General features: G+C 38.4%; 1 protein-coding gene across 1 annotated transcript; it reads left to right on the plus strand.

The window, feature by feature from the left end:
* The first annotated feature begins 1,417 nt into the window (after window positions 1–1,417).
* Window positions 1,418–16,037, plus strand: LOC127628408 (short-chain dehydrogenase/reductase 3-like). Its single transcript, XM_052105131.1, has 6 exons — window positions 1,418–1,786; window positions 5,481–5,624; window positions 5,877–5,996; window positions 9,841–10,079; window positions 10,176–10,301; window positions 14,108–16,037. Exons 1-6 carry the CDS (start codon window positions 1,589–1,591, stop codon window positions 14,190–14,192), a joined length of 912 nt encoding a protein of 303 aa, XP_051961091.1. The 5' UTR covers window positions 1,418–1,588; the 3' UTR covers window positions 14,193–16,037.
* Window positions 16,038–17,027: the final 990 nt, after the last annotated feature.

Here is a 17,027-nt window from a genome sequence, read left to right on the forward strand (position 1 = left end):
ATAGCTTTATAACATGCGTGCCATTGAAGAGACTGTAAGTATATCCCTCACAGCCTGGTTGTCATTCCCATCAAAGATGGCGCTGTGAATAAGGTGTAACAGAACGCAGATCTTTTTAGTGAGCAATGGGAATTACTTTTATTTGATGAGTTTGTGACTTTGAAAGGTGCAACAGTTTCCTTAAAATCCTTTTTTTTTTTTAAGTTGTTAAAAGTGTTCCATCAAGCTTAAGATTATTAATTAGAGCACACTTAAGTGATGGGGCTTTGTCTAACCACATTCACATACCTTCAATTAATGGCATTAATATACTAGATAAGAGGTGTAATATTGTTGTATTAGAAATTGTCTTTTCTCAGGTCATACGATTAGGCTATCTCTAGAGTATCTTCTAGTGTATCCAAAATCAAACATTAGTAAATTATGGATTTCTCCCAAAAACGACTTGTCCCAAGTAAAATCAGAGAACTTCACTTCAGAATTGCTCACAATTACCCTTGCAACAAATTCTTTCAAATGAGATTCTTTGAAAATGAATCTCCTTTATTCACTTTTTGTAAATCTGACGATGAAACGGTTTTACACTTATTCTATCATTGTCCCTACTCTGAATCTTTCTGGACAGTGCTTGCCGTTTTATTTTTATGTTTTAACAAATTGGTACAGATTACAGAAACTATATATATTTCTTTCAGACATTCATTCAAACGATATACATTTTGATTATACTTTATTATTGCTTTGTCTTCTGGCTATTTCAGATTCACAAAGCCAGAGTAGCCTAATTCATAACCTAATTTTAGAATGTTTTCTGCTGATGTAAGGTCCCCTTTTGCCTCTTTAGAGAAAATGTCTAGACCTCTGCATCCCAAAGCATCTAAAACATATTCTTAAGACTGTCATAAATAAAATGTAATTCGTATCCGTAATTTATGCTGTATTATTAGGCTATTTAATGCAATGTCTCAAAGGTGCTTACTGTATTGACTCTGTTGTCCGTCCCCGTTGTTTTTGTTTCTGTATGTTGTCATCTGCTGTTTGTTGACACAATAAATAAGAAAAAATGTGAGACGCTTTATTATTATTATTATTAATATTGGCATTCCTGCGCAGTACGCTGCGCAACAGCGCAAACTTGCACAAAAACGGCCACTATATTGATCGGTGGTCTGTACCTTTAATAAGACTGAATTGTTCAATTAATAAAAACTTAAAATATATATTTTTTATTTCTTATGGAAATAAAAAGCTCTCCATGCGTTATGCATTTTTATTACGAGTGAAAGGGTTTGAGAGAGAGGGATACACAGGGAGAAACATATCACTTCTCAGTTCTCTCAGTTCTTAAATAGGTAAGACACTTCGCATGCCGATGGACCTCCTCTAAATGTGAGCACTTTAAGGGACCGCATCTCACTGTGTTGCTCCACACAGACCAGGAGAGCAGGACGCAATTACAGTCAAAGCTTTTTCAAGTGTGTCAGATATCTCCAACTTGCCACCTTGACAACTGACAAGTTACAAACACCTCACGAGTTTATTTTTCAACTTGTGATTTATTCCACAAACTCGGGACTGTCTGAGAGTCATGATGGATATGAACGTGCTGGGATGCGCGATGCTTTTCCCTTTCCAGATCTTCTTGGGCGTATTGAGAGCGATCGTGCGCTTCTTCACCAGCCAGCAGCGCAGAGATCTGAGCGCTGATGTGGTTCTCATCACTGGAGGTGGAAGAGGAATCGGCCGTCACCTGGCCAAAGAGTTTGCCAAGCAGGGAGCAAGAAAGGTAACAGATTCTACCTGCTGCTTTATCAATGTAAAGATCAGGAATATTGAGTGCAATGTCATTTATAATGCTGTTGAATGAATGTTCAGAACTTCAGAATGAATGATTGATAAGGGTCATTTAAATATTTTTTTCTTTTGTGTATATTTTTTTATTTAATTCTTGATTTCAAACTCAAAATCAGAATATACTTTTATTTACCAGGTTAGATTGTTCTTGTGATGAATTTGAACGTTGCTGAATAGACATGAGAATATGGAGAGAAATGGACAAAGCTCTTCAAACAGCCAATTTAAATCAAAGAAATACAAGTAGAAGGAGAAATAGAAATGTACATCTATATATGTGCACATGTATAGTTACGTACTGTATGCATATGCACATGAGTGATTCATTATGTTGTTGAATAATCTGATTGCTTGTATTAAACTTCTCTGGAATATTCTTTATATTATCAACACTTTTGTAGTATTTTGGTATAGTACCTTTACCTGGGGTATTTCTTTATTTATTAGGAATAGTTAATGTGAGGCAAATAAATAAACTGAGTTCAGACTGGTATGTCTAAGAAAGTGATAAAAATGAGTCAGACTTACGCATTTATGTCAACAGGGCATCTTGGTGTGATCAGTTTAATTTGCATTAAATTAAATCAATGCATTACTGGAAATCAAACAAGTCCAGTAGGGTTCATCAGGGTTGTGTTTACTTGATTTTATCATAGAACAGTGACCTATCTAGCTATGTAAATATACAGTACTTTGAATTAGTCAAGTTTTCCCTGCTCGAGGCACAGTGTGGTTTCCCTGTATTCAGTTAACAGAGAGTATAGTGAACTGTCTCTGCCCTCATCTGCAGCTTAAGTTCTTTTTAAGTAAATTTTTTATGTATTCTCCTCACTGGGCACACAAACACAGGTGTTTCCTAAGTTTTTATGCCTTTACAAATGCCCAACAATGGACTGCTAGCAGGCAAGGCTAACTATTTTGTTGAACTCAAATCGTGTGTGACTCTTTAACCTTTTAGGGAAGTTCAGAGAATTCAATGCTGTTATTTATTGGCCATGAATGTAAAAGATGACTTTATACTGCTCCCAATCCTATCTCTCTATGGTCCAGAAACAGAAAGAATGGGGCAAAACCACAATGTCACTAGCATGAGCATCAGGTGAGAGAGAGAGAGAGAGAGAGAGAGAGAGAGAGAGAGAGAGAGAGAGAGAGAGAGAGAGAAAGAGAGAGAGTAATGTATTCATGTGTGTGCCCCACATGTGTAGGTGTGTGAATGGATCAATTGCAAGGGGGTGTAGTAGGCTGAGGAGCACCTTGCATATTGGTTACCACAACCAAGTTCATTGGCAGGTCAGCCAGCATTTGCAGAGCAGTCATTGATGATGTCATTTGTGTTATTGTGCAGGCTGCATGCTGCTGACTCACAACGGAAAATAATTGAATTGAAAGCCAAAGAAGCTCAGTCAAGTCATGTTTGAAGTTAGGAGTAGCCCTTCACTCATTTCTATCATATTAAATACTATTTTTTTCCCCTTTATGAAGGGATTAAAACAGGCTGAAAATTCTAAAAACAACTGAATGAATGCTCTGTATTTATCATCTACACTGCAAAAAAATAGCAATATGTCAAAATATTGTATATACATTGGCATGGGGTTAATGAGGAAGGGCTTCAAAGTATAGAAACGACAGAAGCGTGAGGTATAAAGGTGAGAAGGTAAAGGTGAATAGAGACTGGCTCTCCATACTCCCAGCTTGGCTTTGTCCCATGTCTGACCCCAGTGGACCAGCACTAATGAGGGGGTGTGAGGCTGCTCTTAACCACTCCCGGTGGTTCTGTTGCTTGAACTTTTACTGATAATGGGACACTTACCATGTGCTGTTTGTGATATTGGCAGAGCATGAGTCAGGTGGTATGTCACTCAGCACATGAGAAGGCACATGTTTTGCTTGCTTACTCTAGTTCACACAATTTTTTCACACTACTCTACACTAACTTTTAATCTTAAAACTCAACATAAAACAAACATAAACATATGCAACACAGCCTTGTGCGTCTCTCTCTCTCTCGAACTGGTGCATACGGCTCACATTTATCCTGTGTGACTCTTTAACCTTTTAGGGAAGTTCAGAGAAGTCACTGCTGTTATTTATTGGCCACGAATGTAAAAATAACCATCCTACAGATCAGCAGATTCAGCGCCGGCTGTGCACCAACACATTTTGCATTGTAACATTATTTTCATGACAGTTAAGCAGTTTCTTCCACAAATTCTTTTTGGTCTGATGCATTGTTGAAATTCTCATTATTCTCCACAATCTTTTGAATTAGATTCTTATTAATGTCATTTGAACTGTATTACACCAAAAATACTGTGATGCCTTGATTATTAGATGAATGTTCCTGGTTCCAAACAAGTTAAGATCAATCCACAGTATTTATAGCATTGTCCCTTGTTTATTAAAAACAAAAAAAAGAAGCAACAATCGTTGTTACAGTAATGCACTTACACTGTACAATTGAAGTGAATGGGGCCAGTCCATAAATGGTAAATTCTCATTGTTTCAAAAGTTTAGCCACAAAACGTAAATTTTTTAAACTGGTTTAATTGAGCTGAAATATCTGTTCCAAAATTAAAAAAATTAAAATTAAATAAAATTGTTTGCTGGTTTTAACCAACACTGTGTCGTCATGGCAACAAAGTTGTAATATTAGGTGTAATTGAGAAGGTTAGTAACCACTTTTATCAAGCTAAAGTGTTCATATCTTGAGGCTATACTTAAAAAAAAATGATGTGTATTTATAATTTATGGACTAGCCCATTCGCTTCTAGTACAAGCACCTGTAACCACAATTGTGTTTATTTGTTTACCTTTTTTAACGATGAGAATTAAAAAACATTTTTTTTAGTGGTAGTCAACATTGTCACAAATGCTGTCAATTGAGCTGTATTGACATTCCTTCAAAATCAGCATACATTAAAGGCAGTACAACAAATACAACCATATATAAATATGTTACCTTTTAAATATTATATCCTTTTCCCCCCATTACAGTTATTAGAATGAGATTTTCTCCCATTATGAAAACTGATGCCACAACCTAAGTTAAGGCTTAATTTGATTTATAAAACATATATATATATATATTTATTTATTTTTTTCCTTCAGATTTTGGAGTGATATACAATCCAGACATGTTGTTGACAGTTATCATGACATTCACCCACACACTTATACAATGCCTCGCTGAGTGCAGCACATCCTTCAGAAGCCTTGAAACTGCCATAAAATTGAAGGGTTCCTCAGAAGCCATGCAAAGCACTTGGCTGTTTTATGTGTACGTATATGTTTGTTTATGAGGTAAATGGAGATTGACAGGACTTGGAGGGGTAGGGCTCACGCTTGTGTTCATTACCTCTTGCTGACCTTGCTGAGAGATGGATCTAATAGCCGGAGAGTTAACCAACCTACAGCCTGACCCCATCCTCTATCACTCTCACTCGCTCCCCCTTAACCGATAAGGAAATACTTCATTCACTAAACTCCTTAAAGCACTCAACCTACTGAATACATCGATGTGTTGCAATCAAACCAAGAGACCAGCCAAAAAATATACATCATGAACATGGAGAGCATTGTTCCTCCACATTTTTTCTTAACAAATTATGTATTTTCTCCCTCAGGTGATTCTGTGGGGCCGTACAGAAAAATGTTTAAAAGAGACATGTGAGGAGATATCTATGTCTGGAACAGAGTGCCATTACTTTGCATGTGATGTGGGCAATAGAGAGGAGGTGTACCAGCAGGCGAAAGTGCTCAGGGAAAAGGTAGGCTTATGGATACATATACTGTAGATAGATGGACAGACAGACAGATGAGTGGACAGACGGACGGACAGACAGATGGATGGATGGATATTAAGACCAGCTGGACATAATGATTTGACAAAAATATCTTAAAGTGGGAGAGGTTGAAAAAAAGACTAGAGAAAAATAAAAACAAAAAATACCAAAATCATATTAATTATACCTAATTCAACACACCGTCAAGGCTACTCTAAATGCAATATGTTATCATAGGTTGGGGACGTCACCATTCTCGTAAACAATGCAGCTGTTGTCCATGGGAAAAGTCTAATGAACAGCGATGATGATGCACTCTTGAAAACTCAACACACAAACACGCTTGGACAGTTCTGGGTAAGAGTCAAAGACTAATCAATATCTTGTGTTACTAAGTGCTTTCTGTTAGTATTTTTCAGCTGTGCTGTACCCAGGGTTGGGAGGATTACTTTTGAAATGTATTCCACTACAGATTACAGAATACATGGTGTAAAATGTAATTTGTTACATATTCCATTAGATTACTCAAAGTCAGTAATGTATTCTAAATACTTTGGATTATATCAAAGGTCTTACTAGAGAAAAATAAATTATGATCAAACGTGAATTTTCTTGATAAAAAAATATGATCGTGCCTGTTAACGTGCATGTAAAATGGCAAAAAATTGCTGTGATATCCTATGGTTATAGCACCACTTATTAGTTTAGAGCAGCAAATGCATAATCACAGTGGCAACTGCTGTGGTAAGAAGGCCATTATGTTCCCACATATGAAACCATATAGTTGGCACTTTAATGTGTCCCTTTTGCAAAATCCTGAATTCCAACAAATGCTAAAGGCTGAAATCTATGTGTATATGGAGACCAACTGGTCCTCAGTATCCTCTGTGGGTGTGGCTTGGGAGGCACTTAAGGCAGTTCTTAGGGGCCGAATCATACAGTATGCCTCATTCACCAAACAATCTAAAGCACAAGAACTCGTGGAATTGGAAGGAAATATTAAAAGTGCAGAGGCAGAGCTGAAGCACCGAATGTCATCTAATGGCCTTAGGGAATTGACCCGTTTGAAATACAGATATAATACTATTTTGTCGCGGAAGGTGGAGTTTTGGCTATTCAGGGCAATATATTTACCTCAACCATTGATATTAATAAAGATTTTAAAAAAATCTATCTTGATCTCTATAGTTCTACATCTTTATCTACTGATGAGGTTATTAGAAACTTTGTGGAACCATTAGAACTTCCTAAACTGATGTCTGAGCAAAAAAATTATCTTGATTCTGAGATAGCCTTGGAGGAGCTTGGAAAGGTAATTAAGGCCTTGCCTACAGGCAAGGCTCCGGGGCCAGATGGCTTTGCCGCAGAATCTTTTAGATCTTATGCTACAGAATTGGCCCCACTTTTGCTAGAAGTTTATACAGAATCATTAAAGAATGAAAAGCTTCCACCAACCATGATGCAAGCCCGGATCAGTCTGATTCTTAAAAAGGACCAAGATCCAAGAGTTACCATTCAATTTCCCTGATCCAGCTAGACGTTAAAGTTTTGTAAAAATGTTGGCTAAATGATTAAGTAAAGTTATGACATCTCTTATATGTATAGATCAGGTTGGGTCTATTCGCGGCCGTAGCTCTTCTGATAACATTAGGTGTTTCATCAATATCATGTGGTCAGTGGCAAATGATCAGACTCCAGTCGCTGCCATCTCACGACGCTGAAAAGGCTTTTGATATGGTTGAATGGGATTATCTATTTAAGGTTTTGGAAATATATGGGTTCGGGAATACTTTTATTGTGTGGATTAAGTTACTTTATAGATACCCGGTAGTGGCATTTAAAATGAATGGTTTTATTTCAGATTATTTTACTCTGGATAGGGGCATCCGGCAGGATTGCCCTCTTTCCCCCTCATTGTTCTGTCTTGCCCTGGAACCATTAGCAGCTGTGATAAGAAAGGATGAATATTTCCCAGGGGTATTGGTGGTGGGAGGTGTGTCATATAAGCTTTTGCTTTATGCAGATTATATTTTATTATTCGTCTCAACCCTACTAGATCTATGCATTCCTTTTCTAAATTCTCAGGATACAGAGTGTATTGGTCTAAACCTGAAGCTTTGGCTCTGATAGCATATTGCCCTGTAACGGCTTTTCAGCCAGGTGCCTTCCAGTGGCCCAAGCAGGGCATTAGGTATTTGGGCATTTTATTTCCAGCAAATTTTAGTGAATTAGTTAATAGAGTTAATTTTGACCTTTTAATAAAAAGGTAATAAAAAAAACTCTCCCTGTTGAAGTTCCCCTCTTTATTTTAAACAATTTGATAGTTTAGCTAAATCTTTTGTTTGGAATGGTAAACGCCCTTGGTTGCATTCCAGTAAGTTACATAGGCCAATTGACAAAGGTGGGTTAGGTCTTTCCAAAATTTTGTTTTACTATTATGCTTTTGGTCTCAGACATTTCGCACATTGGTTGTGAGAGAGCCCCTCCCTTGCACTTTATTGAACAGGAGGTCATTGCCCCTATCTTGCCATTGCAAAATCTTCCTACCAAGCTGCCCAGAGAATTAAAGACTCATCCCGTTATCTCAAACATGCATTTAGTATGGACAAAAGTTCCCCATGTGTTCAATTCGGACATTTATCTGAACGTTGCCGCAAGTAGTTAGTTGAACCCTAAATTCTGCATTAACAAGTCCACTTTCTGCTGAACAGAATGGATTGAGAAAGGTGTTGATACGATGGGTGACCTGTATGACGATGGAGCGTTGAGTTCCTTTGAAAATATAATACAATGGTTTGGGATTCCCAGATCTAAATTCTTCAGGTACTTACAGCTGTGCCATCTACTGTGTACCACCTTTAGTAGTACGCAGCCCCCTAAAGCAGCAGACACTCTTGAGATGGTGCTTGGTGCTTCAGCGTACTATTCCTGGCTAATTCAGTGTCTAAGGGATGGGGTTTTAACATCTCTTAAGAAATTATGAGAGATAGACTTGACTTTATGACTTTATGAAAGCAAGGATGCACCTCATTCAATTTAAGATTTTGCATAGTTTTTATTGGACTCCCTCTAGATTGTATAGGTTTGGCCACAAGACACACCTACTTGCTGGAGATACCAGTTGAGTATTGGGACATAGCCCATGTTTTTGGTTCTGTACTAAGATTCAAGAGTTTTGGTCGAGGGTTCAGAATTGTATCTGTGAGGTCTTGAGCACTCAGATTTTATTTCACCCCAGACTTGTAATTTGGATGATGGGTATTAACACAATATAAAAACTGGGTCTTTACCAGCGTGATGATCGGCAGGCAGGTAATTCTTAGGGGATGGAAGCTGGCTGGTGCGCCCTCATTTCATGAGTGGTGCACCGAGTTGGGCAGAGTGGCGGCTTTTGAAGAGATGTCACATAGAAAGCTGGGCAGTTTGTGTGCTTATGGTAAGAATTAGGGCACTTATTTGGCCTTCCTATATGGTTGCCAGGGAGGAGCAGTGGGGAGGGACAATTCAGATTAAATATATGTAAATTAATTAATATGTGGAACCCTTTTTCTTTTTTGTTGGTAAATTTTATGTATTTTTACATAAAGTATTTTCTTTGGAAAATCTGTCTGTTTATATGTGTGTCTGTTGTTATTCAATGTCTGACCACTGGAATGTATTGAAAAAAAGTTGATTCCATGTAGTCATGCGCTGTTTTAATTTGAGTTTGGAATCAATAAAAATTGTTATTGACAAAAAGAAAGAATAAAAGAAGGCCATTCTGGTAGAGTACCATTTGCACATTTTCTGAATACCAACCCTACAGAAAAAAATAGCTTAAACCAGCCTTATCTGGTGTCCCAGACTGGTCAAGCTGGCTTTGATAGTTTTAGACCAGAAAGTAACCATTGGCTGGTTTAAGCTGTTGTTTTGCCAACTGCAAATTTGAAATAAGACGTTTGCAGAGAATATTCTTATTAATCTGCATTGAAACAAAAATAAAGTGTCATAGTCATGTGACAGATCAAACACTGAATGTAGGGTAAAGTATCTGCTGAGCCAGTCAAATATGCTTGTTGAATGATTTTCACCTTAAGTATTCTAGAAGATCCTTATTAGCACATACTTGATCTGACGATTTCACTGTTATTGTTGGATTGTCCAAGAGAAAGTTGGGAATAACAGAGAGAACAATGTGTAATTGTGTCTGTCTCCCCCACAGACCACAAAAGCATTTATGCCTCGTATGCTGGAGCTGTGTAATGGCCACGTGGTGTGCATTAACTCCATTCTCTCACTTGCCTCCATCCCTGGAGCCATCGATTACTGCACGTCCAAGGCCTCGTCTTATGCCTTCATGGAAAGCCTAACACTGGGCCTATTGGACTGTCCTGGTGTGGGCTGCACCACAGTGTTACCCTTCCATACAGACACCGAGATGTTCCAGGGCATGAGAGTTAGGTAATGAGCTTGTTATACTCCGAGATGCTCTGTTGACCAGTTGGAATTGATGCAATCTATTTTTCATGAACAACATGCATTTTTTTTTTATTTCAGGTTCCCTAAGCTGTTTCCTCCTTTGAATCCTGAGATGGTTGCCCAGCGTACTGTGGATGCTGTTAGGACTAACACTGCCTTTGTTGTCCTGCCAAGGACCATGCACTTTCTTGTCATACTTAAAAGGTGAGATTATCACTGCATGAGGAATCAGAACAGAATAACAGTGAGCAAGAGCCCTATTTTCCTGAATATCCGCATGGTTGTGTGTCCCCTGCAGTTAGTTTGTACATTTCTATTCCATCAGTGAAAATAGTTTCAAAAGAAGCCAAAGGATCAAGAACAATTCCACTCTCTGCACTGCTCTCATAATCTGGTTTCAAATCTAAGGTTACTCACGTAACCCTGGTTCTCTGATAACATGTGGTGAGGTATCTCACTAAGGATTGTCCAAGTGTGACCGATTGTGGAAGCAGCAATGACACCACATCTGTAAAAATTTCACAGACCAATCGCTAAAGCAATCGGGGAGTTCCACCTCCCCAACATATACCGCAGCTACCTGCTGCTGCCTCATTCTCTGCATATCTCATCTCTGTGCAAACTGCAAGGAAGGAAGTGATATGAAATAACTCACTTCATGTTATTAGAGAACCAGGGTTACGTGAATAACCTTAAGTCTACTTTCTAACATTCGTTCTATATCTCACTAAGGCATGTAGACAACTCAAGTATTGCACATATGCTGACTGAAGTAACCCATATGCTGACTCAGTAACAGAAAGAGATACATCTAACACATAGCTTGGTCTAAAAACATCTCCCAGCCATAGAGATGTACATAAACTGAAAAGGAGAAGGTGCTATACTGTCAAATATTTAGTCTTTTTTCTTTTTTTAGAGTGCTTGATGTGTAATACTCTTTGAGCCAGCCTCAATGACCGAATGCTCCAGCAAGGCTTCTGTCACATCTAGTCTATTAAACCTTGAGAATGGAAGACCAGCTGCCGCAGCACAAATCTCCTGGACTGAAATACCCATAAATGAAATTTCCAAAGTGGAATGGGTATATAGACCCCCCGGAGGAGGAAGATTCATGCGATTTTAACATAGCACAATTGCATTCACCTACCAATGGGACAAGTGCAGATGAGAAATGGGCTTACTGTTGTGAGAGGTAGACCAAGAAACAAAGAGCTGGCTGCTTGCATGCTGCGCCCTGGTCCTTTTCACAAACAAGTGCAATGCTTTTAAAGAGCACAAATAATGAAGCCTCTCCTCTTCAGAGGAGGGTTGTGGTGGTGGGTGAAAAGCCAACAAGTCCACTGACACGACCCCTTTACATCAGGTACTTATGGCAAAAGCTGGGTTTGGTCTAAGACACACTTTCATCCCACCAGGAGAAAACAGCACCAATGAAGGGTGTACTGATAATGCCTGCAGCTCACTTACCAGTTTTGCTGTCATGAGAACAAGCAACAAATTCAAGTCAAGTAATCTTTATTTGTATAGCGCTTTTTATAACACAGTGTTTCAAAGCAGCTTTACAGAAAATCATGCTTAAACAGAAAATGAAGCTGTATTATCTATAAAGTCTTAGTCATCATTTTGCTTTTTAATAAAAATATAAAATCATATAAATTGTGTTTAAAAATAAATAATTCAACAATAATTGTATTTAGAACCCCTCTGAGCAAGCCGAAGGCAACTGTGGCAAGGACCACAAAACTCCATAAGATGTAGGTTAATGGAGAAAAATAACCTTGGGAGAAACAAGGCTCACTGTGGGGGCAAGTTCCTGAGTACAAAGCTGTCTTTAAGGAAAGCAGTTTAAGAGAAATGCCTTAGAAGGTTTCAAAAGGACCTTAAGAAAGTAAATTCAAGACCACAGGCAGGTCCCACAGCAGAACCGATGGTTTGGATACTGGGTATACTCTCTATACACCTATCATAAACCGGCAAAGGAGAGGGTGTTGCCCAACAGTACTGAAGTCTAACCCCACATGACACGACGGTATGGCTGATAAATAGATCTTAACCATAGAAAAAGCTTTGCCTTTGTCCAGGAGGTTTTGAAGGAAACACAGCACATTCGAACATAAGAACGGGATGATCTGTTTGTCTGCACACCACTGTTCAAACACTCCCCATTTGTGGTCTGTGAGGCCGGCCTCGCACTCTGAATTGTCTTAATCTCCCTAGGGGGAAGAAAGGGAATGCCCAAATTCAGCCTCTCAAGGGTCAGGCACAGAGAGCTAACCTCTGAGGTGAGGGGAGAAGATCTCCCCTCATGCTTGATAGAGGAGATCTCTGTGCAACGGCAGAGACCACGGCTGCTCGTAAAGCAGTTGGACTATCTCTGCCACCCACAGTTACCACCGCCAATACGATGCAATCAGAATCAATGAATGACAGAACTTTCTCACTCTCTGCAGCGTCGATCTGATGAGGCTCAGCTGGGAAACGCGTATAGTTGGTAGTTTGGCCATGGGTGTGCCAATGCATCCACACCCAATGGGGCATTGTTGCCCAGTAGGTAGAACATCCGGGGACATTGCACATTTTCACATGATGTGAAGATTTCTTCAGCAGCCCATCAGAATCTCTTGAGGATTCTGCAGCAGAGATTCTACAGGAGGTTCCTGCAGCTCCATACAATCACTTTCTCTGCCAGGCTATGAAGCTAGCGTGGGCAAACTCTCCCTTGCCAATTTATATAAGCTATCACTGTTGTATTGTCTGTCTGAACCAACACATGATGATTCCTTAAAAAAGCACAAAATATTTCAGAGCTAAGGACACTGACACACTTCCAAATCTTCCATGGGGAATAGAGTGAGAAATGAGGCAGCTGCAGGTAACTGTAGTTTATATTGGGGAGGTGGAACTCCAGATCGCTGCAAGTTATTAATCCTTAAGTACGCTACATTTACACCCATCATCCACACTACAACAACATTTCCCCCCACTGAACATAGAAGAATTTTACTTTGGAAAACAATGACATTACAGAACTTAAAAAATGGATAAATGTGGATGTGGCCTAAATTATCTTCATTCACGTCCATTGTTTTGGTGGGGAACAACTCTGTGATCAACAATGTGCCCTACTCACAAGACAGAGCTCTTGATATGGGCACTCTGAATGGAGCATGGCATTAGAGTATAAATTAACCTTTCGCTAACTGTCTTGTGGAAGGGACCTTTGTGAACACATTTTTTTTTTCTTACTTATGGAACGACCATTAGAGTTGCATCCCCTTCCCACAGTGCCCTTCAAGGGCGCAAAAACGATCTTTGCAAAATGGCCTTTGAGTCATTGACTCAATTACAATAAAGAAAATGCTAATTTGTCGCCACCTACAGGTGTAAAGAGGTAATCAGCAAATTTTTTTTTACACTTAATGAATCAGTAAATTAAATCAAAATGAACAATGACTCTAAATCCCCACCAGTATTGTTCAATAAAACTGTTGTATAAAGATACATAACATATTTTATTAGGCAGCTCTCTGGAATAATTGATTCTGATTGGTTAATGGCAGCAATAAAGACCACTATTTATATATTTGACCATTGTCCCGGGCAACCACTCTCCTGCACTTTGCCCGTGTCATCAGTCGATGGGTATTTGATCGTTCACTGTGTGAAAACTGTAAGCCTGATCAATTAGAAATATATAGCATAACATTCAGAACAGCCCGTCTGTACCCAGTTTGGTGGCCTTGTCAAGCCAACATTATCATTGCACCTCAAATCAATATTTCATGTCCATTTATTTACTTATTTGGTAAGTAACCATGTAACAAGCAGGATAATTAATATTAAGTAATCATCGCTTAACAAACCCTGACAGGGTGATCATGAACTGATGCAAAGCAGATGTGAAGCTGACTATACATTATCCCTTACTTACATAATTCTAGAATGTCATGTTTTCATTGGCAACAAACCACTTAAAATAATTTATTGTCTTGATTTTCTCTCTTTAGCATTCTGCCCCAGTCTGCCCTGGAAGAGATTCATAAGTTCTCAGGAAGCTACACATGCATGAACACATTCAAAGGACGGACTTAAACTCAGGAAAAAACTCTCAAAACTTTTTCTTTTCACGCAGACTAAGCACTACATTCAGGAACATCAAAAAACTTTTGCTTTGTGGAGGCAAAAAGACAATGAAAGGGACATTGGGATCAACGTATCAAGATGGCCTGCTTTCCCAAGGACTATTATGTCTGAAAGTATTACGTGGATTAATTTTTTATTTGGATTCCCTATACTGGACTGAAATCAGGCATACAGGTCAAAGTGCTCCTTGGACATTGCGATAAAAAGTTTGAAGCAAAGACTTATGAGGTTTTTGGTGGGGTTCTTTTGCTCTCATCATTTTGTCCTGAGTTTACTGTATGTTTTATATATATATTCACAAATTTTTTGTAACACAAGTGCATGCAAGTTGGCTCTCCAACTTGTTTTAATTAATTCCAGCATGTCTATCTTCATATTAATGACAAATTTAAATAAACATTATTTGATCTACAACAACAACAACAACAACAAACAAACAAACAGTGAGTGTTGTTTTGTGGGTGTTCATGTGGCAACACGAACACATTGACTGAGTGACAACAGTCAATCCCTGGCAGTGTGCTTGTTTTGTCTGTGCCAAAACTCACAGGCATTTCATGGTCAGCATTCCACCACTGCAGGCCAGCAAATTGTGAGCTCATTATACACTAGGCAGGGTTGCCATAATACTAACCAAGCTTAACAGGAAAGCACACCAGAGAGGCGACAGCCATTGGAAGGCTAATAGACAAATTGTGGTTTCGGTACACTAGCATTGGTATCATTTATTCAGCTTTGTCAATCACACAAGGCCGGCATACTGACATTCACTGTCATTACAGCTGTATCTCACCAAACAGATGGGTAGATAATGCAAAGCCTGTGAACAGATTCTCTCATATGCCTCCATCTGCCAAGATCTAAGACTGTGTAACCTCATAAAATTTAATTTACAGTTAGATTGCAGTCAGCTGTTTTTCTTTCTACATCTTACACAACAATTCTTTCCATGCAGTGCATCCCTGCTGCAGTGCAAGAAGACAATAGGGTTTATCGAAGTACACTTGGGACTTAAACTGACATAAAATAGGCACAAAGCAGCTATTGCAATTACATGATTATCAATTCACTTCACATCACATTCTTTAGACAGCTGTTACATTGTGGTTGACAAAAAAAAAACAAAAAACTGCGTTCTGATAAACTATTTGAAATAAATTAACATAGAAAATGGGGTTGGATGAATAATCCTGAAAAAAAAAGAAGAATAATTTTGACCACAAATGCAAAAACTGAACAATGAGTCTTGGCATGTCTAACAGTAATGATGGACGCTGTTGAGAGTGGGATCAAGACACGAGTGCATGTGTGTTGGAAAAGTCAGCTCAAATCTCAGGGGGTGAGTTCAGAGCAAGGTTAGCCAAATAGTAGATAAATCTGAGTAGGCTGTTGGACAGACAGCTCACCCTGTGATGAACCCTTTGCCCAGGGAAAAGAACAGCTTTGTGTGACCCAGCACAGGTGTAAAAGAATTAGGACTGCATTGGATGTTAATTGCAATGATAGGGACACTTGGTAACTCATCCCTGTTAAAACAGATAACATAAATAATGTTGAATTTTCACAGATCTATGTATTACTGGGATCATATGTGGGCCAGACTTGTCAGATTGTTCTTTGTTAAAGTGTTATGTTTCCTTGAACTTATGGACCAAGTGTTTCATATGACAGCAACTCATTTGTAACTAATTACAATGTTGATTAATCAAAGCACAGATTTGCAACAAGATCAACATGTTCCAGCAGAGTTACAATGCTTTTGTTTGTGTAAATGCAAAATGTTGATCAGTTGATATCTCCCTTGTATTCATTTTTCCTCTGAATCACTTTTTGTGAGGTCTCAAGGGAATGTCTTTGAAAAACTTGTGTTGTGATTGTTGGTAGAACAATTCTTGACCTGTAACGATTGACATTGACATCTGTTGTTATTTCTTTAGAATGCAAGGCTCAAATACGCTGATAGAAAGCACTGTAAACAGAAAGTCTATGTGATCCCCTGGCCTTACACTTGTCTAAACATGCTTGTGGGCTATATGCACTATGCACATCCATCATTAACTAATGTGTGAGATGGTCTTAAGGGAGAGACCCTTAATTTGACACACACTGTCAGTCAAGAAGAAGAATGTACACAAAGTGTTTTAAATTGTAGCCTTATTTAAAGTTTTTAAAAAAGTCAGTTCCCACTACCTCTGCCTTAACTATGCAAGAACATTATATATATATATATATATATATATATATATATATATATATATATATATATATATATAAGGAGTCTTTTTCATTCAATTTATTTTATTATAGGCCTACAATGAATACAGTAGTTCTAGTCCTGTACTGTCATGTACAGTAATTTCAAATCAGATGATCGCAACACGCTCCAAAATATTTGAGACAGGGGCAATTTTAGACTAATAACAATTTGATGAGTTGAAATAACACTGCAATGTGAAACAGGAGATGCAATTTTGTCATAGTATACTAGGAGCCTCCAAAAAAAAGCCTAGTCTTTCAAGAAAAAGGATCATTCGAGACTTGTCAATTTGCCAACAGATGCTTTAGCAAATAATCCAGCACTTTGAGTACAATATTCCCCAAAGACAAATTGGAAGTTTTTTGGGCATTTTACACTCTACAGTGCACAATATTTAAACGATTCAAGGAATCTGGTCAAATCTCGGTGCGTAAAGGGCAAAGCAAAACATTTCTGAATGCACATGATCTGTTATCCCTCAGAGGTCACTGTTTTAAAAAACATTCATCTGCAATAGACATCATGAA

The sequence above is a fragment of the Xyrauchen texanus genome, chromosome 35 (genome assembly GCF_025860055.1).
Source record: "Xyrauchen texanus isolate HMW12.3.18 chromosome 35, RBS_HiC_50CHRs, whole genome shotgun sequence".
Classification (NCBI taxonomy): Eukaryota; Metazoa; Chordata; class Actinopteri; order Cypriniformes; family Catostomidae; genus Xyrauchen; species Xyrauchen texanus.